We start from the raw sequence: 22,402 nt of genomic DNA, 5'->3' as shown, positions 1-22,402 counted from the left end.
GGAGATTTTGGGTGGAGGGCCATGGGCACAGCAACTGGCTATTGCGCAGGATTCAGAAATCATATTTTTTGTCCTTTTTGAAGACCCATCTTAAGAAGCTTTCTGTGTAAGGAAACACTCATTTTCCCCCCATACAATCTACATGTTATGCATCAAAGTTTTTTTCTGTTGTGAAGGTATACTGTACATTGCTGGCACTGAAACGGCAGTATTTTGGGGAACATGCAAATCTTTGGCTAGCTAATGCATTCATCAACAGTGATTTTTTAAAAAAACTTAAAAACAGTAAAACAATTAAAAAGAGTATTTGAAACACTTAAGGCAATTAGCATTTCTGGAGACAAGAGAACAGCCGACTGTAGCCGATGCCTCCAATACAGTGATTATTGTATCGTGGGAATTCTACAACAACATTACTATCCTTGAAACAAGGTTCCTTCTCTTCTTCCTACCCACAACCAATCTAGTATGTGCTAGTGGGATGTTGCACAATCACACTTGAAGAGATGTGAAATTGTCAAGTAAAAGCTAGCATGTTGATCGAGGCACTCCTTGACTTTGGCTAGTATTACCAGCTTGTTTTGTGCAGTTTGATATAATCTTCTTGGCAAACCCTAGAATCCCGAGAGCCAGTTTGGTGTAGCGATTGTGTGGACTCTTAATGGGAGATCTGGGTTTGATTCCCCACTCCTCCACTTGCAGCTGCTGGAATGGCCTTGGGTCAGCCATAGCTCTTGCAAGAGTTGTCCTTGAAAGGGCAGCTTCTGGGAGAGCTCTCTCAGCCCCACCCACCTCACAGGGTGTTTGCTGTGTGAGAAGATAAAGGAGAGTGTGAATCGCTCTGAGACCGATTCAGAGAGAAGGGCGGGGTATAAATCTAGTCTTATTTTGGGACCAGGGAAAGAGAGCTGTGGTTTGGATTCTGCACAGAAACTCTGCTGATAGAGAGGATGGGATTGAAACTTTTCTACCTCCCCTTCTCACGGCAGTCCAAAATACCCCTGAAATGGTGCTCCTAGGAGACAAGGATACCCCAGGGACAGCATCCAAGAGAAGCTGGTGAAAATATTTTCGCCTTCTGTCAGTGCAAATATTCCTGCTGGATCCAGTCTTCTGATTTTTAGGGAATCAACCAGTATGCACAGTGATGTACTAACCTGCAAATATGACTATATGGAATATGCAGAATACTCTGTCCGGTGCTGTATTTTATGGAGAACTGACATTAAAGCTTTCCATAGCTTTTGAACTGCGCTGGATTATGCCATTGTATAGATCAAAGTAAAGGAGAGTACTTGGGCAAGTATTTTCTACCTGAGGATTAACAGGAGGTTCTTCTAAGGGGTACCTTTAAAAAACAAAGGGATATTGCAGGTTAAAGATCAGTTCCTCCTCCTCTCTCTCCTAAAGCCTTTTCTTGATTGAAATCCTGTTGAATTCCAGATGTACATGGAAGAACCTTGTTTTGACTTTCTGCGAACCAAGCAAACCTTAGGGTAAGTTTCCATTCAGCTGCCCCACTAGAAGCAAAGAAAACTGTGTACTCTTTAATGTGGAAGCTCCCTTATTTTTAAGTGCTTGTGGAATTCACATGTGCTATGGCTGAAACAACCAGCAGTGTCCCATTGCCACCCATTACCCTGTCTGAATGAAATACCTAGGTGAGTTTTGTTTGGTCTTATCCTAAAAATGGAGAATATAAAAAATTTTAACAAAAAGAATTTTAAGGATACCTATAGACATGACCTGCAGCTGATGCATTCCTGGAGGGGAAGGACTAGTTTTATATCAGCTGGCCATTGAGAATCTAGATAGAAATATGCATTCTTAGCCAATAACATCAACATGACACTAGTTCAGTACAGTGTTTATTAAGTGACCTCTGTTTGCCTCCTTGGTTTTTAGATACCATGTATATCCAACTTGCAGGAATACATCTGGGATTCTTGGCTTCTCTGTTACTGTAGCAACACAGGCAACCAAATACAAGTGAGTGACATGTTTTAAAATGTTTATTGGAAAAGGTCAGTGTTTCCATCATGGGAACCTGTAAACTCAGTGGTTTTTCAGTGATGATCCAGCATCCTCCAAATAAGAAATACAAACTCATCCGCGTATGCATCCAAAATATTCTCCTACATGGTCTGCCTCCATGTGTCTTCTGCTGTAATCAGACATTAGTACCTAATACTTTAGTGCTAAAGAAAATTGATAGATAAGTCACCATCAGTGCAATCCTTTGCACCTTCATTCCAAGTCCAATGAAGTCAGTAGGGTTAGACTGCAGTAACACAGCATAGAACTGGTAAGTATCTGCTTATGTCTTGCTTTGAAATACTTATGTAAAAAGATATCATACATAAATGCAGACAGGTGTTCTCTTTTTAGTATATCAGTGTGAAAAACTGGCTTTTCCAGCAAGCATAAAATAGTACTGTGCATAGCAACATTTGCACTACCAGAGGAGATTTGGAAATGGTACATTAGTAAGTTCATATAATTTGTTTGTTAGTTCTTAGCTAGCTTGGAGATTCGTAGATCAAAGGTTGCATCTCAGAATTCCCTTACAGAGCAAATATTTATTGTGTTCAAAGTTAATCTTTTTTATGCTCAAGGATTTTTTTATGCTAGTCATATTTTTAGAAGTCAAATTGCTGTTTCTGAACCTTAGACAGTTGCAGCAATCAGAAGTTAATGTTTGAGTGTAATTCAGTTATTTGTTTCAGCTCTGAACTAGTGGATAGGAAGATAGAAGAATTTCTTTTATGCTTTGAGGAAAAACTCAAGCAATTGACAGAGGAAACTTTCAATACACAGGTAAGGGAGTTTTAAAAATACTATAATTTTCTTACTAGATTACTGGAAGTGTGTGATATACAACTGTAATAAAATAAGAGTATGATTGAATCACCAGTTTTACTAATCATTAAACCAGTAATTTCCTAGCCTTTGATTTGTTCAAACATTCATGGAGACTAGAATTGCAATGTTTGGCTTTTTAGACTCTGTGTTTTCTTGAAATGAGGGAAGTTCACACAGATTGCTTATATACCATACATAAAATCTCAGGAGCCCTGTCAATGCCTTCTGCCAATCAATATGAATGATTGGAAGAATTGAAGGCAGCAGATAAGGTCATTAACAGTGCAATCCTAGGGAGAGTTACACCGTTCTAAGCCCATTGAAATTAATAGGCTTAGACTGGAGTAACTCTCCTTAGGATTGCATTGTAAGTTTCCTAGAATTCCTCTGCGCGCCCTACAACTTGTGATTTGGACCAATGCCCCTCCTGGCTAATTAAATCCTGCCTGAGGGAGCTTGAATGTCCTCTACGGGACATCATAAATAGATCCCTCTCGGAGGGGCGCTTCCCATCATCCCTGAAAGAGGCTTTGGTCCGACCCCTCTTGAAAAAAAAAAAGTACAGCAGACCCGGCCGAATTGGCAAACTACTGACCGGTCTCCAATTTACCGTTTTTAGGTAAAATGATAGAGAGGGCAGTGGCGTCGCAGTTGCATAGTTTTCTGGATGACGCTTCCATCCTAGACCCTTGCCAGTCCGGCTTTCGCCCGGGTCATGGGACGGAGACAGTACTGGTCGCCCTGGTAGATGATCTCCAACGGCATCTGGATCGGGGCGGTGCGGCGGTGCTGATGCTGTTAGATCTGTCGGCCGCGTTCGACACGGTCGACCATCGGCTACTGACCCACCGCCTCGCCGATATAGGGGTGAGGGGGTCTGCCCTACAATGGCTCTCCTCCTTCCTCGAGAATCGGGGACAAAGGGTGGCAATTGGTGGTGAGCGGTCCCGGAGGCACACACTGGATTGTGGAGTGCCTCAAGGGGCAGTTCTCTCACCAATATTATTCAATATCTATATGCGCCCTCTTGCCCAGATTGCCAGGAGATATGGACTTGGGTGCCACCAATATGCAGATGACACCCAACTCTATCTGCTGATGGACGGCCGGCCTGGCTGCGTCCCTGAAAATTTAGACCGGGCCTTGCAGGACATGGCAATGTGGTTGAGGGGGAGCGGGCTGAAATTGAATCCAGCGAAGACAGAAGTCCTTTGTCTGGGTCGGGGCGCCCGGGAAGGGGAAATACCTCTCCCGGTCTTCGACGGGGCGCCACTGAAAGCGGCGCACCGGGTCAGGAGTCTGGGAGTTTTACTGGAGCCTTCTTTATCAATGGAGGCCCAGATTGCAGCCACTTCCAAGTCAGCCTTTTTTCACCTGAGGCGGGCAAGGCAGTTGGCTCCCTTCCTAGAGCGCCAAGACCTGGCAACGGTACTTCACGCAACGGTCACCTCGAGACTGGATTACTGTAATGCCCTCTACATGGGGCTGCCTCTGTACCGAACCCGGAAGCTGCAGCTGGTGCAGAACGCAGCGGCCAGACTGTTGTTGGGGCTCCCTAAATGGGAGCACATACAGCCTGGGCTGCGCGAGCTGCACTGGCTGCCAGTTACATACCGGGTTCGTTACAAAGTGCTGGTCATTACCTTTAAAGCCCTATATGGTCGAGGACCTGTCTACCTTAGGGACCGTCTCTCCCCATACGAACCCCAGAGAGCATTGAGGTCAGCTGGAAAAAACTTGTTGACCACCCCCGGACCGAAAGAGGTGAAGCTGCAATGTACCCGTAACCGGGCCTTCTCCTCTGCAGCCCCGAACCTATGGAACCAACTTCCAGAGGAAATGCGGGCCCTGCGGGACCTTGAACAATTCCGCAGGGCCTGCAAGACCTTCCTCTTCCGACTGGCTTTCGCTGACGAAGAAAGAAATTGCTAATGATTACCGCCATTATAAAAGCACAACTAGCATTAGCACTTTTATCAACTTAATTAAGTGATTTTAAACTTATCAGAATTTTTAATGTTTAATGTTAATGTAACCTTGTCTTTTGTATAAGGGAAACTGAATGATGTTGTTAGCCGCCCTGAGCCTGCTCCGGCGGGGAGGGCGGGATATAAATAAAATTACCTACCTACCTACCTACCTACCTAGAATTCCACATTCCGTTTGAGATACTTATTGCATATTTTAGAAGCATCTAGTGAGATATGGCCTCCTTTAGTCTCCCTTCAAGCTTCTTCCTGGCTCATTTTAGAGATGCTTTCTCTTCTGAAATTAAATGACAGCATGTTGGACTTTGGGGCAATTTGCCCATCTTAAAAGAGCAATAGTCACTGTTTCCAATTGATATAATAAAACTTACACCTTGTATATTAAGTCCTGAGCACCACTCAGGATCAAATCCAGGCCCAGTCTAATCTCCCCCTTGAGTCATTCTATAACTTGTTCCAAAGCACAACAATTTACTAGGAATTTTGTCTGTTACAGCCTGAACAGTTATTCAGTGAATATGAGGATAGTTAATGATATCCACTGTTACACTTTTTTTGTTCAGTTCTCCATTAACACTCTTGTTTTCCAGCTAAAGAGCACCGTTAGAGTTCTGGTCATGTAAGCAATAAGTACATCCACAGAACTAGTTATGCTATTTATAAAAATTCTTATGGACGAGTTTGTTTCTATTTTAATGAACCACTGTGCCCTCTTTGAGACCAGAGCCCCATGTTGAGTCAGTTTGGTGTAGTGGTTAAGTGCATGGACTGTAATCTGGGAGAATCAGGTTTGATTCCTCACTCCTCCACATGCATCTGCTGATTGGAGTCACAGTCCCTGATAGAACTTCACTGCAGGTGTCCTTAGATTCCTTGTGAAAGTCTTTTTACCACTGGAAAGGTGTATGTCTATCAAGGCTATGGCACAGGTCTTGCTGCAAAAGATTTGGCAATCAGTTACGGCTATCCAGTGTGCACTGAGCCCTATGGCTTCCACCACAGCAGTCATTTTTTTTGTCAAATTACACGAGGAGTCTCTAGCTGTGGCTTAGAAAACTCAATGCTTCCAGGCACCTGCCTGGGTGATGCTTCTCCAATCCAAAGCGTGAAATCACTTACTTGGTGGATGCCAATCTTTTTGTTGGCATTTAGGTATGTATCTTTCATTGGGTTACCGTCCTTGGTAGTATTGGGCATGTATTGTGAAGGCTTTTCAGTTCAGGACACATGGTTGGAGCCCAGTAGCAGTCTTTACATGAATCTTCTCAAGCTGCAGGACAGTCAGGTTCACCCTTACAGTTCCTTTGCAGATATCCTCTGGGACAAGAGACTGTGGAAGCTCAAACAGATAATAACATCCACAGTGTATTATCTCAACAAGCAGGAGGGGCATGGAGTCCTGGAGGTTGTGCATGGAAGCATTAGCAGTCTGGAAAGTTGCTACATGTTTCACTATGTACCCCCCTCACCTCCCCGAACCATTTATATAGCAGGAGCTCTGAATACCAAAGCTGACAACTTAAGCAGGATTTATCTCACCAATTATGAATGGGTGATTCATCCAAGTATCTCTATGGTTTTCAAGCAGTGGGGTACCCCTCAAGCAGACCTGTTTGGCATGTCCAAGACAAGGGCACTGCAATTTTGCTCTCTTGCACCCAGCAATCCAGCTTTGCCTGGGGATGCTTTTCCAGTCCTATGATTAGGGACTCTGTTTATGCCTTTCCTCCCTTTGCCCTCCTGAGCAAGGTCATAGGGAAGTTAATAGCAGAAGGTTTAGGCTGCATCCTAATAGCCACCTTTTGACTATACCAAATTTGTTTCTGTGAACTCTTCCATTTGGTGGGGTCAGACTATATCACCTTCCCACTAGATTCGTTGGTGCAGGGACCTATCCTGTACCATGATGTGGCCTGCTTGCATCATACAGCATGGAAGATAACATCCTTACAGTCTGCCTTGAATTGTGCGATATCCTAATTCAGGCTAGAAAATGCTCAACTAGGTCCTACTTGAGGAATTGGGTTCAAGGCCTGGGCCTGGTCTAAAGGGTTGCCATCCTTTACATGCCCCTTACCTATGGTTTGGAATATTTGCTTTCCCCATTGTCTGCGGGCCTAGCTGCATCTTGGTTAAGGTGTGCTTGGTGGCCATTTATGCTTATTATGAGAGTGGGATACGGAGGGGTCTGCCCTATTTGCCCATAAGCTGTCACAGTATGTCCTCTCATAGCCTCCAGCCTTGCTGTCTAAGAAGATAACCTTCCTCATACGTTGGCCAGGAGAGCAAATGATTAGCAGCTCAGAGGATAGATTCTCCGTTCTTGAATTTTTTTAATGAAAGGGCAGTACTTCATTCTAGTTTGTGCCTTCTTCCAAAGGTGGCTGCTGAGTTTCACCTGGCATAGGAGATAGCGCTGCCCATATTTTTTCTGCCTCCAGAATCTAGGGCCAAGAAAGATCTTCACACTCCAAATGTCAGGAGGACTTTCTTATACTACACTGAGAAGACAAAGCAATAGCCAAGGTCATTTGCTGAGGCCCAAAGAAAGGGAGGATTGCCCCTTCTCAATCCATCTCTTGGTGGGTTGTATGAGGTGGCTGGGCAATGGGGTCTGTTGGAGATCAAGGTGCAGGGTTCTTTGCATTCCAAAGGACAGATCCCTTGACTTTGCAGTCAGAAGTCATGTTTATCAAGCGTTATGCCCTTGCAAACAATGGATGCAGATATGGGCAAGACAATTCTCCTGTCACTTTTCCAGTGAGAGACTCACCCTGCCTTCTTTGGTGAGTAGTTTAGTAATGCTCCAATGTGGGGCTACAACGAAGATGGAAGATGAAAACAGAATTGCACTTACTTGTAACTGTTGTTCATCAGTGTCTCCTGTGCAGACACATTCCCTCTCTCCTGCCCCACTGTGTTTAACAAGGTGCTTGCTTGTGGTGGCTGGGTAGGAACTGAGGGAAAAGGGATGCCCCAACTCTGGAGCAAGTGATAATTTAGACAAGAAAAGCCACTCACATGGGCTCTGGAGGGGTGACCCTGTCAGAGAGTTTTAGCTGGTTTAAAATCTATCTACAGCTGGCCTGTGCAAGCTCAGTCCTTATATGTCTGCGCAGACAACACTGTTGAACAACAGTTACAGGCAAGTACAACTGTTTTCCAGAGACAAGCATGAATTGAGCCATTGTTTCATATTATGAATGAAGTAACTCACTGACAGTGATATAATATACTTTCTCCCCTCAGGTCACAGCTCTTATCAAATTAAAAGAATGTGAAGATTCCCATCTGGGTGAGGAGGTGGATAGGAACTGGACAGAAGTGGTGACTCAGCAATATCTGTTTGACAGACTAGTTCGGGAGGTAGGATCTATACAGGGGAAATGATGTGTTTATAAATCAAAATTAATCTGCTCCCAACTTTTACAGTATGTTCCACTTACATCAAAGAGAGTATTGGCTCAAAATTGTGCCATAAACCAATCCTTGACATATTGCCCACCTAAGGGCATAAGTTAACTATGTCGCTAAAAAGGTTAAATACTGCTCTTGGAAGGGCAGAATGGTCATATTGCCACTTCCAGTTGGCCAATATTGATTTATTTGTATTTTACTCCATTTATATCCTGCATACCTCTGCAGTGGGGGGACCCACAGTAGCTTAAATGGCTCTCCTCTCCATCATTTTATTCTCAGAACTCCCAACAGGTAGGTTAGGGAGAATGTGCAACTGGCTCACAGTCACCCAGCAACCTTCTGTGACAGAGTAGGGATTCAAATACAGTTCTCTCAGATTCCAGTCGGACACTCTAATTTCTACATAGTGCTGCTCATATTATATTTTATTTACCTTACTTATACCCTTCTTTCCTTGATGAGACTAAAGATGGATTACTAATATAACATACAGGAGCATCCCTTCCCCCACTGAACAAAAACCTGGCAGTTCAATATACTCTGAAAGTTAAGTAATCAAGCATACATTTGCCCGTAAGGGGGTGCATGAGAAATTTTGCATGCCAGGTTGTTAGAAGTCTCACTGTCAGTATCTGAAAAAGGGCATGTTGTTTACCAAAGGTATCATTTTATTTTGTTGCTGTTCTGTCCTACTAGTGATTTATCAAACTATATAACTAATAATACAATCTATTTCAAGCCATTGCTTATCCTTCGTATAATTTTCTGACTGTCTCACATAATAGTTCTTTAGTGGAGTCTTGTACAACCTTCGGTAGATCACTCCACTTCTCATAGGCAACTCTAATTCCAGTAATAATTCAGTGCAGGGATTCATCTAAAGTTCTTATTTGTGCTGTAGTTGCTCCTTTTGTTGAACTATTAAGAAGAACTTTGTACTATAAACAGAATAATATACAGTATGTCACAGAAGTGAGTACACCCCTTCACATTTGTAAATATTTAAATATATCTTTTCATGTGACAACACTGAAGAAATGACACTTGGCTACAGTGTAAAGTAGTGAGTCTACAACTTGTATAACAATGTAAATGTGCTGTCCCTTCAAAATTACGCAGCATACAGCCATTAATGTCTAAATTGCTGGCAACAAAAGTGAGTACACCCCTAAGTGATAATCTCCAAATGGGGCCCAAGTAGCCGTTTTCCCTCCCTGGTGTCATATGACTCAGTGGTACAGGGTATCAGGTGTGAAGGGGGAGCAGGTTATCGCTCTCACGCCCTCATACTGGTCACTGGAAGTTCCACATGGCACCTCAAGGCAATGAACTCTGAGGATCTGAAAAAACAAACTGTTGTTCTACATAAAGATGGCCTAGGCTATAAGAAGATTACCAAGACTCTGAAACTGAGCTGCAGTACGGTAGCCAAGACCATACATAACAGGCCTTGCCATGGTCAGCCAAAGAAGTTGAGTGCCCATGCTTAGCGTCATAACCAGAGGTTTTCTTTGGGAAATAGACATGAGTGCTGCCAGCATTGCTAGAGGTTGAGGGGGGGGGGGGGGTCAGCCTATCAGCGCTCAGACCATACACTGCACGCTGCATCAAATTGGTCTGCAGGGCTGTCGTCCTAGAAGGAAGCCTCTTCTAAAGATGATGCACAAGAAAGCTCAGAAACGGTTTGCTGCAGACAAGCAGACTAAAGACATTTCTGGAACCATGTCCTATGGTCCGATGAGACCAAGATAAACTTATTTGGTTCAGATAGCGTCAAGTGTGTGTGGCGGCAACCTGGTGAGGAGTACAAAGAAAAGTGTCTTGCCTACAGTCAAGCATGGTTGTGGGAATGTCATGGTCTGGGGCTGCATAAGTGCTGCCGGCACTGGGGAGCTACAGTTCATTGAGGGAACCATGAATGCCAACATGTACTGTGACATACTGAAGCAGAGCATGATCCCCTCCCTTCGGAGACTGGGCCCCAGGGCAGTATTCTAATATGATAATGACCTCAAACAGACCTCCAAAACGACCACTGCCTTGCTAAAGAAGCTGAGGGTAAAGGTGATGGACTGGCCAAGCATGTCTCCAGACCTAAACCCTATTGAGCATCTGTGGGGCATCCTGAAACGGAAGGTGGAGGTGCGTAAGGTCTCTAACATCCACCAGCTACGTGATGTCATCATGGAGGAGTGGAAGAGGACTCCAGTGGCAACCTGTGAAGCTCTGGTGAACTCTATGCCCGGGAGGGTTAAGGCAGTGCTGGAAGATAATGGTGGCCACACAAAATATTGACACTTTGGGCCCCATTTGGACATTATCACTTAGGGGTGTACTCACTTTTGTTGCCAGCGGTTTAGATATTAATGGCTGTGTGCTGCGTAATTTTGAGGGGACAGCACATTTACACTGTTATACAAGCTGTAGACTCACTACTTTACATTGTAGCCAAGTGTCATTTCTTTAGTGTTGTCACATGAAAAGATATACTTAAATATTTACAAAATGTGAGGGGGTGTACTCCTGTGACATACTGTATTTTAACAGGGCTACTGCTTATACATTAAAATAGGAAATGGTTTGGGAGCCAATTCCCATATTACTGGCTTGTGAATTTTTCAGCAGCTAAATAATATTTTGTTTTTAGATTGAAGCTCTGAAATCCCTCTCTCGATCAGAACTAGTTGATTGGTTCCAAATACACAGAGGCAAAGAGAAGAAAGTACTGAGTGTACATGTAAGTATTTGTGGAAACCATTGTACCTTTTTGAAAAGGACATTCAGCTTAAATTTCTGTGTTGATTTCAGTTATCCTTGAACCCGAGCCTAACATTATTGTTCCTATATTACAGAAATGTGGTGGTCTGACGGTCACAGCTAAGAGCACTTCATGCCTTATTCTGATGTTCTAAGCAAAGCTATACTTTTTCAAGTTAATGAGCTTAGAAGGATGCAATTCTTCTTAGCTTTGCACTGTTAAAGGGGGAAAAGGCTTCAAGAGTGTTCATCAATGTATCCATTAGTAGAATTAATCTGTATAATTATTCAGGGTATGAATTTGGGGTGATTAATGGTGTGAAGGCAGTTACCAATTTACTGCAAAAGTTCCATCTTGATGACTTTGTTTTGACATTGCAGGTAGTTGGATTTGGAAAACATGAAGGAGATGCAGATACTTCAGCTCCCTCAAATGTTCACAGTCCCTCATGCAGCGAAATACCTCATCTTACTTTCTTGGATGCTGCTTCTTTGACCGATGTTACTTGTATCAAGGACATCAAAATGTATACATCAGTTCTCAATGTTCTTCCATACCATAAGATATTAAAATAGCTCTTCAGACTGCCATAGAAGCTTCACTACAGCATACTTGGAGTGGTTTGGCAAAACCCCTTTTAAAAAACTAACCACTGCCTTAAGTGACATTGGGTCTAGGTCTCTGTTTTACTTATAAAGGATCTAATTTACCATACTTCCTGAAAAATGTGTAACTGCTACATTAAATAATCAAACACAAGCATCTTTTTGAAGGATCAAGGTATGCATAAGCAGGAGTGTTGTTAGTAAATATTAGAAGGATGCAACAAAGGAGAATTAAAAATGCATAGGAGAATTAAAAAACTGCATAAAGAAGAACTAAATCTGCCAGCAGCCTGACTTGGGTGGACATGTATGTATGGACAAGACTATCTTGGGACAGGTTTCAGCTTATTTGTGTGTCATTTTAGGTAAAGACAGCCAAGGGTGCCTGAAATTGTCATAGACATCATCTGCATAAGGAGGTTCAGTGTAAGTGCTCCAAGAGGTATCATGTGCAATAACTTAAGTTATTGATCTTTTTTTGCATCTACGTTGTTATAAAGTAACATCTTTCACTGTAGAGGCTATTAAAAATGACCTCTTACATACTTTTAGCCCTCATGGTTACAACTTTTTGTAGCTTAGAAAAGCCCCATGTTTTTTTTATTCACTAGAGCAGGTATTCAAATATGTATTGTCACTTCAATAAGCCTTGCATTGAGATTCACAGTTACATGCTTCCCTTTTAAAGCACAACTAGATTTCAGTTGAAACAACCAAGCATATGTTTCCCAGTTTCTGCAGCCTTTCACGTTTTTGCTTGAAGAAAAATCTGGGCAATCAGAGCATGCCATCAGACATTCTACGTGGTCATATAAACAATGGACAAAATACTGAATCACTTTTGCTGGGGGGAGGTCCTAAATTTTCACAGAACAGCTTTCAGCAAGCATCAACTATTGAATCTATTTTGTTCCCTATTAAAAACATGTATTTAATTTGTAGGCATAGAAAATGGTAGGAAACATCAGAGCTTGGCACCTGTCCTATTTCTAAGAGACACCACAGAACTTCATTATAATCCTTCTGAAGTCACACAATTCTGCAGGGAGAAATATGCATGAACTACATCAAGTTATTTTGGGGGGGGGGGGGGAGGGAAGGGGGATATTTGAAGTGTGCTGCTTTGTTTTGGTGTGTGCTGTCATCATTAGTCCTAACAAGCTCTAGGTTAGATTGGTCATATTAAATAGAACTTCATAAAGTGAGTTTTTAAAAATCACTGTCCATTAGTGTGATTTTGGTATCACCGTGTGATTAACGTCAAGAGAAAAAGACAGAGCACAAAGTTCATTTACAATAAAACAGATGTAAGAATTAATGTTTTCTTTCTGTGTGACAATCATGTGAGTTTCCACAGGCATTAGTAGTCTGGCTGTCTTTAAAATAGTGAAGTTTGGAAGCCTGCATTGAAATTACAGCTATAAACCAAGGGTTTCTTTTTGCTCCTTTATGCAACAGAATAAATGGTCTTGGGTATCAATTTCTCCCTGTTTAGCAGAATAAATCCAATAAATACCATCTTAGTGTTGCTGGACTACTATTTCAAAGCATTCTTGCTATGAAATGTTTACTCTGAAATAAAACAATGCATACATTTTAAAATTATTTTATGAAGCATTATAGATGCACCAGCTAAAACCAGATGTTTACCTATCATTTACATTTTAGTCTCTAAAAATACCCAATTTATTTTAGGGAAACGCTGAAATGCCAAAAGAATTTTCTTTGTAAAATAGTAGTTCGTAATTAGCACATAGCATGTTCTAATTTGCCAGAACAAATTTTCATATATACATAGAAATTAACCGGCTCTAATGAAATGAGGCCATTACGGAGTGTGCCAGAGTCATGTATATATCATGTATATCTGGCATCCAATGCCCTTTTGCACCTTTACAGTGGCTGCTAGAATGAACATGATGGGGCCTGAACCCAGGTTTTATTAATTCTTCTAAAAACATGGAAGGTCAGACAGGAAAAGCCCATATAAATTACTGCTACACAGTCAAGGCTCTTCCTGTTTTAATTGTTTGCTGCATCAGTAAATCCAGTATCCCTGAGAGAGGAACAACTGTAACTGGAGAAGACAGGCTCTCCAAAAGAAGAGTACTTGAAAGTTACAACTACAACCACTAAGTCAAGGCTTGAACGTCATTAGGCATGGCCCCTTTAATATTTACTGGCTGCAAGTCGCTTGAGTAGTGGTTCATCATAAACCCAGCATTCTCCATCTTCATGGAACAGCTGTAAAAGAAAAATGTACTCAGTGCCATAGTAACAGGAAGAGTTACAAGCAAAGGAATTACATTTGAATCAGACCAACATGGCTACCCACCCTGAATCTATAAACAAAGGACTTGTTTATTTAATCAGTCTTACCCTTGTCTCCCATGGAATTTCTTTCTCTTTCCTGGCTCGGGCTTCAGCTCTTTGTCTTTCCTCAAGCCTGTGCTTAGCTTCAGTAGCTGTATCAATGTCTCTGATTTTTAAGTTGTAAGTTACATCTTTCCATAGGCTACAGAAAAAAATTACATTTAGATAAAATGGCAGAAAAATAGAGGCTGCAAGTTTATATTGTGACTTGACTAGTCTCATCCAAACAACTTAAACTATGTCTGAGTCAATAAGCAAGATGTGGATAAAATGTGGTAAGTTTGCCAAGTTGGTTCTTGATGTCTCCAGCCTCCTACAACAAGTGCGAAAGAATGGATCACCTGATGTTTACTGTTCATGTACTGTAATACTTCACATACAAAATAAAAATAGTAAGTACAGGGAGACACTGAAAACAGGCAATGTGTATGCCCCATTATGACTCTATGCATGAAATTCTAAAATAATAAAAGTAGACTAAATTAGTGGGGCAGCCAGAAAAAGAGCTTGAACTTACCAGCGGGATTCATATTCTTCTTGATCTTCAAGCTTTCGTACTTTCTTCTTAATGATAGGCATTTTCTTGGTATCTATAAAGACTACATTCTCCTAGAGGAAGAGGAAATTTTATATTTTTATACTTAGTTACTTTTAATTTAGTTTTGAATGGTACCAATATTTTCCTTGCTCCAAAACTTCTTTAAAGTAAATTTACTGCAGCCCAATATGAATACAACCTCTTGCCCCCCACCCCCAACAGTACATGCTGTTTCACAGCAGTTATTGAGCCTTTCAGCATTTTCAAACCAACCCCAACAGTGGTTTAATCTCTTCATTAAAGGTTTTTTAATTGAAGCCTTAGTGATAACAGGAAGAACAGCTCTCCAATAACATTTCCTTTTAGAAGATATACAAATGCATCAACATGCTGTAGCCTGTTTGACAAACAAAGCCAAAGAGGGAAAAAAACTAAGACACTTTACCCCTGTTGCATATTTTGCATACATGACACCGTTCCATTCTCCTTCAATTGAGCAGAAGGATTTCTTGTCATTTGGAGAACTATTCAAAAGAAAAGAAAAACGCTTGTAACACATATTTGCCCAAAACTCTTTAGATCAGCTCCATCTCCCCTGTTATCTCCTGTTGCAGCTTGGAATGAGTTTGAGTAAAACGCCAGAATATACTTACAAGATTTCTGCTGTAACTCTGTGCTTTTTGCCACCATAGAAAGGCTTTGTGTGGAAGATTATGCTAGCATTATAGCCTGTCTTGGAGCAGCTAATGTTGCATTCTCCTCCCAGCTCTATCCATGGCACTGTGAGTATAGATCTGTCAAGGGAACAGAAGACACTTTAAAGGCTATAGAAAGAATCTTACACGACTTGTATAAATGCTGAAAATTGTAAGGTTTACTTACCTCCCATAACCGTTGGGGAAAGTTAGAATGTAGTGCTCATCATAGTCCAGGCATGACACACAACCTGAAAAAGAGAACAGAACAGTATAAGAATCAGATACATCATCTTTATAATAGAGGAATAATACAGATACCCTAAGGCTGAAGTAAAAAACAATACATCTGTCATTTTGTAGATGTTAACTACAAGTGTGTTTCTGCAGAAAAAAGCAGGACGAATCAGAATCACGTAACCCCAATAAGTTTCTTGACATAGAAACTAACAGCACCATCCTAAGTAAATGTATACCCTTTCAAGCTCATTTAGTTCACCAAAATCACAATGGGTACTGTAAATTAAGCACTTTTAAGTATTTTACTAGGAGTATTTTGAATATTGCTTCATAAGGAACAATTAGCAAAAGAGAATTTTAGGATGAAGAATCATTTGTTAACTGAGTGCTCTCAGCTCTTCAACATTCCAAGGCAGAGTCCCTTCCCCAGTGCTACTTCCCTTTGGTCTTGTTATTTTAAACTGGAAGCACTAAGGATTGAATACATATACTCCACAGCACACAAATGAAGCTGCCTTATACTGAATCAGAGCACTGTTCCATCAAAGTCAGTACTGTCTCAGGCAGAGGTCCTTCACAACACCTACTGCCAGATCCAGTAACTGGAGAGGCCAGGGATTGAGCCTGCATGTCAATCACATACCCTACCACAGAGCCACAGCACCCTTCCTCCCATAACACACCTACACAATTTATTTATTTTGCTATCAAGTCAAAATAAAACCACTTTGGCTCTGCATTGTGATCCTAGACATCCTTGGGGTTTCCCATCCAAATGCTAACCAGGGTCAATCCAGTTTAGCTTGCAAGATCTGACAAGAGTGGGCTATCCAGATCAAAGCATACCATTAACTGACTCTAAACCAGGGGTGTCAAACTCATTTGTTATGAGGGATGGATTGGACATAAATGAGATCTTGCCAGGCTGGGCCATAGTGTCATAAACTGTAATGCCAGGTAGCAAAGATAAAATTTTATAAATGACACAAACACAATGATTTTTAAAAAAACTTAACATGCTTAAAAGATTAACACTCTTGCAATATTTTGTGATTGACACATGGAATTCACTGCCACAGGAGGTGGTGGCAGCTACATGCATAGACGGCTTCAGGAAGGGATTGGATAAATATATGGAGCAGAGGTCCATCAATGGCTATTAGCCACAGAGTATAGATGGGACTCTCTCTGGGACAGTGATGCTCTGTATTCTTGGAGCTTGGGGGGGCAGACAACAGTGGGAGGGCTTCTAGTGTCCTGGCCCCACTGGTGGACCTCCTGATGGCACCTAGGTTTTTTTGGCCATCGTGTGACAGAGTGTTGGACTGGATGGGCCATTGGCCTGATCCAACATGGCTTCTCTTATGTTCTTAACCGTTTCTGATAACTGACACCTCTTGCTCTGAATTACTGCATCAAAATCTAGAGACAATGTCTGTCCTGTAGCAATCTTGAGTATGCTGTTCAGGTGCTTGTCTGTAAGTTGCAAGCCTACTTTTGATTTATTGGCATTCATTACAGAAATCTCATAGTCAATGCTTTAAGCATAAGACCTAGGGGAAAACATGAAATTCTGGGCATTGCAAGCTTTTGTACATAAGCTGCTTCATGTGCTGGTCAGCCAGTGAAGAAAATAGAGGATTTGCTCTGTACCTCCTGTATGATTGAGTAAGCCTGGTAAAGCAAGCTGTGATGCAGAAGGAAGCAAATGAAAGTGAGTTGCTCGCAGGCCTGATAGAAGCCCTCCAGGGACTTGATCTGGCCCCTGCACTGCTCTAAACCATGTAAGCTTACTTAGGGCTCAGTTGTGTTTTCTTGATTTAAAGTCAACAGGCAAAGAAAGAGCCAGTATAGCCTGGATGCTCACCCCTCTCCACAATCTGGGAAACAAAATTGTAATGCCCTATCTAAGCATTATATCTCTGAGGAAGGCAGCAGTAACTATGGCTGATCTCTTGGACAGGAAGAGAGAAAAGTGATAAGAAAACAGGAAACAACTAGGACAATGAAAGAGAGAACAAACCATCTACAGAGTATAGGTCTTGTATCCTACTGACAATGATTCTTTTAATCTGCTAAAAACATTTCCATGAGTTGGCATATGAATTCATTGCCCTCTTTCTCTATATTTAGGACTGCTTGCCATTCCATCCTATTGTCTGATGAAGTGTGCTTTTAGCACAAGAAAGCTTACATTCTAAATAAAACTTTGTTGGTCTTAAAGGTGCAACTTGACCCCTGCTTTGTCCTACTGAAAATGAAATCTTTTGCTACCATTTCCAATGTATTTTCAACATGCCACTGCAGTAGTTATGGCTGTTCCTTAGTACAAATACTTTTACTGTTCTAGAATGAGAAGGAAGCAAATGACTTACATATCTTTGGAACATACCTTGACCTATATTATGAACACCAATAGACATCCCCAGGAACTTTGACTTGGTCCAGATGTGAGCATTAAATTGAATTTTTTTGCTAAAGCATTCTGCATAAAATGCTGAAACTTGAGAAGAAATATATGTAAGCAGACTGCAAAGCAATGAATTCAACATAACATCTAGAATAGATACAAGGAAGAAATATGCATTCAAAATCAGTGAGTCAAGTTTACAAAGACACTATTAATTAAAAACCATACTACTGAAGGAAGAAAAAAAACTCCAAACAATTAATAACATACTTGGAGGGTGGTGAGAAACCTGTTCTGCTACAAATGTTACACTGTTTTTGGTAATCCATGGAATTGGTCCATCTGAAACAGTCTCCTGCAAAAAAAAAAAGTTAGACATGGCAGTATTTTTACGTGCGTACTACATGGTGTTTACAGATTTTAAACACTTTCGAGTATGGGACAGGATTACATTTAATACTCTCCAATCACATAGGGACATGACACTTAGAAATACTTTAATAGAATCTAGTTCAATTGTGCCATAAGCCTTCTATGGTTTTTGCTATAAAAGACTAATAAACACTCTGAATAAATGGACGCCATTACTGAAGTGTGTTAGAAGGCTAATACAGGTTTTAACACATTACCAGCACAGTCAAGAGCTGAAGGGGGTGAGGGTGGAATCTAATCCCAGCTCTTTAAACCAGAAACCACAAATTTCTACACAAAAAAGCAGAAAATGTCATGCTAAACCACAATGTTCAGTCTGCTCTTTCCTATACATTTGTGAGTAAAATTGCGGCTTATTGAAAATCTTTGTATAGAGATATTCAGAGTATTAGGCTAATGTCAACTGTAGACTCCAGACTCCAGAAAAATATATGCAGAATCATGGGGGTTGCATTCCTGTGGTTTATGCCACAGTAATGCTTCATTTTTAATACAACACCCCCAGTCACTTTTGTTTTTGCTGCAACATACTGAGATAGCTACCCTTTTAATTAGAATTATCAAGGTGATATAGGGTTTTTATTTCCTACTTCTGCTACAATGTCTATTCTTTTAATGCTTTCCTATGGTCTCTCTTTTACACTAGAAGAAAGCAGGCAGAAAACTATTAACAAAATATATACCAACAAGTTTTATGGCTATAGCAAAGAATAAACACATCATTATTCAACTAAACATTAGTTTTGCAGATAATCTACATGCTAGAGCCAATGTTCTCATCTGTACGATAATCAACCAGAGTCTGGTATGGGGAAACACTTTACCAGCCTTCCTAATTTCAAGGATTAAAAATGCAATTCTCTTTTCAGTTTAATTACACTAGTATACAACATTAGCCAATTTACTGCATAAAAAACAAGGTATGGTGGTGCCTGCTGGAAAAAGAAGCCTTCAAAGAAATGCTATGGGGGCGGGGGGGGGGGAATGGAATGTTGGTGTCAGAGTATTCCAGTTTACTGAGGTGAACGTGGTCTTGCTGTCATCTACTATGTAGGATAGCAAAACTCCCATGGTTAAGTAATGGTATGCTTTGTAGAGGGCCTGTGTACAGATCCTGTCCATGAACCACACTCATCACAGAAAGGTAAAGTTTACATAGACAATGTAATTGTCAAGTTAAGTCTAATGTTTTACTGTCAAATGGAAAAAGAAGGCATGCCAAGAAGGATGGGCCTGTGCAATCTCAATCAAATCCTGTGCAGGGTTATAGGCATGTAAAACCACATAACAAAGGGTGCATGACGCAAGGCATCCTGAACTTAAAATGCTATGAATCTTTTCTTGCTAGCCTAGCAGAAGTTGAAGAAAATCCTTCTGAGATTATTGGAGAATACTCACTATCAAATACAAGTCCCTTTGATAATTCTACTAACCATATTATCTTCTGGTTCAATATTTGGCAGCATCCAGTGACACCGGAAGATTTCTCCCAAGATGGGATTGTAAGGCTTTTTAGCAACAGAACCTTTTCTTCCTGCATGAAAAGCTGAAAGGTACCACTTCACCACTTGAACCATTCGGTCCTTTGGATCTTTTTGGTCACTAATACTAGAGAAAACACAAGTAGTTAATAAATCTTATTTTGAAACAAAACAAAATATCAGCCTGGTTTTAAACTAGAATATACTTCATAACTGGTGACTTAACTACACTCACAGAACACTGCCATTCCCACCTGAGAAATATCTTTCTTCATAAACAGTAGGGAGTGAGATTTTTGAGAACTGACAGCACATTTGCAATGGTACAGCCGTATACTGTCACACTGACTTAATCCCACAAGAAAACAGGAATATATGACATATTTTGGATGAATTGCAGAAATTTGATGCTTCCCTAAGTATGGATCAAATACAAGTCGTCAGTAGTAAGCGGACAAGGCCAATATGTAATAAAAAGCCTGAATACCTCACAAATAAGTCAGGATGTGCAAAGAAGTCAGCATACATTTCTAAGAGAGATCTTCTTTCCAGAATAAAAGTTGGAAGAACTACCTGAAGAAACAAAATAGATGTTTTTAACAGACATGTAAAAATAAATGTTGTATTTAAGGTAGAGTTCACAATTATGACAAAACAATGTTTTACTTGAACTAAATAAAATAATTTTCTGTTCATACATACTACTACTACCACTCAATATATTACTATATTTGGCAAATACCAGATAAAAAGCAGTTGCCTCTTGTAAATTTCTACCACAGGAGGTTTTTTTTAATATAATTTATCCATCAAAGAAGAGAAAATTTAAAAAAGGAAATGAAAAATGGTTTGGAATCTCTCAGAGAAAATAACTTCAATATCTCATAACGGAAACAGTCTGAGAAGAGTCCAATATTCTTTATAAAGAATTTCCATCTGGTATTTTCAGAATTTTTGTGTTGAATTTATTCAGTGTCAAAGTAACATACTCTGAAAGTTTAACAGTTACCTTCGTTAGGTCCATTCCTAACCTAACTTGTGATAAAAGGTGCATGATGACACTCTTGTGTTCTTCCACTGATTCTCCTTCTGCATCATCATCTCTCTCATCATGCTGATCAAAAAGATCTAGAAAAATGAATCACATTCAAAAATGCTTTTAGAAATATTTTATGTAGGAAACCATATATACCAATATACACTTCTTAACTGGCATATAAACATGTTATTGTCCATAGCTAATTTTTTTTGTAGATGTCTTCAAAAGCAGTATGCAAATAAAAGTAAGTTTTTCCACTACTGCAACTCATACCTGACATGCAAGAGGGTGAGCTGCCTTTTTCTTCAGGAAGTGTACTGAACAGCTTTCAAGTGTACTGGAATATGTATAAGGTTCTTAATATGTAGATGCAACATTTTTGGCACTGGATTGTTTGTGAATCTCTTACCAGCATCATTTGTCCCATTAGACAAGGAAGAATTGAGGGATTCTGCTGTGTCCGGGCGTTTCATACTACTTCCTGTGCTGCTACGAGTTAGGACTGCGCCTGACCCTGAAGAGCTGGAGAAAGATACAGGACTATTTTACTAAAACATATTTAGACATTTACAGAATTCAGAAAACTGGGCTGGAAAAAAATGAATTTTAACTGGGATAAATGTAAAGCTCTGCATCTAGGTAGGAAAAATCCAATGCATGATTATAGGATGGGGAAGACTTGTCTTAGCGGTAGTATAAAATATTTCTGAAAAGGATCTAGAGGTCTTAGTGGACCATATGCTGAATATGAGTCACCAGTGTGATGCAGTGGCTAAAAAGGCAAATGCTATTTGGGGCTGTATCGACAGAATTATAGTGTCCAGATCACATGAAATGATGGTGTTCAGTTTTGGACACCACATTTTAAGAAGAATATAGGCAAGCTGGAACGGGTTCAGAGGAGGGCAACGAAGATGGTGAGGGGTCTGGAGACCAAGTCCTATGAAGAAAGGTTGAAGGAGCTGGGTATGTTTAACCTGGAGAGGAGGCAGCTGAGAGGTGATATGATCACCATCTTAAAGTACTTGAAGGACTGTCATATAGAGGATGGTGCAGAATTGTTTTCTGTGGCTCCAGTAGGTAGAACCAGAACCTATGGGTTGAAATTAAACCAGAAGACTTTCCAGCTCAACACTAGGAAGAATTTCTGGATGGTTAGAGCAGTTCTTCAGTGGAACAGGCTTCCTTGGGAGGTGGTGGGCTCTCCTTCCTTGGAGGTTTTTAAACAGGCTAAATGGCCATCTGACAGCAATGTGGATCCTGTGAATTTAGAGGGAGGTATTTATTAATTTCCTGTGTTGTGCAGGGGGTTGATAACCGTGGGGGCCCTTCCAACTCTATGATTCTATGAAATGTTTATGAATAAATTCCAAGAATGAGAAAAAACAAGTGAAGCTCCAAAGAGTGGAATACAGACAGAAGCAAGGCAAACACTGGTCTCTACCTCTTCCTTCTCTCCATTCCATTTGTTAGATAAGGTAGGGAGTTTAACAGCACAGCTTCTGACATACCAAAACCGTAAGACCAACTCTAAAGGAAATAGCCTTTTTTTGCCTGAGGT

The 22,402-nt window shown here is 40.7% G+C and overlaps 2 protein-coding genes across 5 annotated transcripts in view; one reads left to right on the top strand and one right to left on the bottom strand.

The window, feature by feature from the left end:
* The window catches only part of NRDC (nardilysin convertase), a 75,128-nt gene extending 62,177 nt beyond the window's left edge, over positions 1–12,951 (top strand). The window contains exons 26-31 of the mRNA XM_060231815.1: positions 1,444–1,496; positions 1,906–1,989; positions 2,727–2,817; positions 8,100–8,216; positions 10,918–11,007; positions 11,409–12,951. Of these exons, the coding sequence (XP_060087798.1) occupies positions 1,444–1,496; positions 1,906–1,989; positions 2,727–2,817; positions 8,100–8,216; positions 10,918–11,007; positions 11,409–11,603 (630 nt within the window). The 3' untranslated portion in view covers positions 11,604–12,951. The remainder of the gene's footprint in view (positions 1–1,443; positions 1,497–1,905; positions 1,990–2,726; positions 2,818–8,099; positions 8,217–10,917; positions 11,008–11,408) is intronic.
* A 272-nt stretch (positions 12,952–13,223) lies between these two features.
* The window catches only part of OSBPL9 (oxysterol binding protein like 9), a 116,365-nt gene continuing 107,186 nt past the window's right edge, over positions 13,224–22,402 (bottom strand). For all 4 annotated transcript variants that reach the window (XM_060231817.1, XM_060231818.1, XM_060231820.1 and 1 more), the window contains 12 exons: positions 21,251–21,363; positions 20,812–20,930; positions 20,290–20,375; positions 19,755–19,929; positions 18,160–18,244; positions 17,872–17,982; positions 15,427–15,490; positions 15,198–15,338; positions 14,990–15,068; positions 14,524–14,615; positions 14,013–14,148; positions 13,224–13,877 (listed from right to left, as the gene is read on the bottom strand). In XM_060231817.1, coding sequence (XP_060087800.1) covers positions 13,803–13,877; positions 14,013–14,148; positions 14,524–14,615; positions 14,990–15,068; positions 15,198–15,338; positions 15,427–15,490; positions 17,872–17,982; positions 18,160–18,244; positions 19,755–19,929; positions 20,290–20,375; positions 20,812–20,930; positions 21,251–21,363 — 1,276 coding nt within the window. In that variant the 3' untranslated portion in view covers positions 13,224–13,802. The remainder of the gene's footprint in view (positions 13,878–14,012; positions 14,149–14,523; positions 14,616–14,989; positions 15,069–15,197; positions 15,339–15,426; positions 15,491–17,871; positions 17,983–18,159; positions 18,245–19,754; positions 19,930–20,289; positions 20,376–20,811; positions 20,931–21,250; positions 21,364–22,402) is intronic.

This window comes from Heteronotia binoei, chromosome 2, assembly GCF_032191835.1.
Source record: "Heteronotia binoei isolate CCM8104 ecotype False Entrance Well chromosome 2, APGP_CSIRO_Hbin_v1, whole genome shotgun sequence".
Taxonomy (NCBI): Eukaryota; Metazoa; Chordata; class Lepidosauria; order Squamata; family Gekkonidae; genus Heteronotia; species Heteronotia binoei.
Note: the sequence above shows the minus strand (reverse complement) of the source record. Positions and strands in the feature narration are given on the sequence as shown.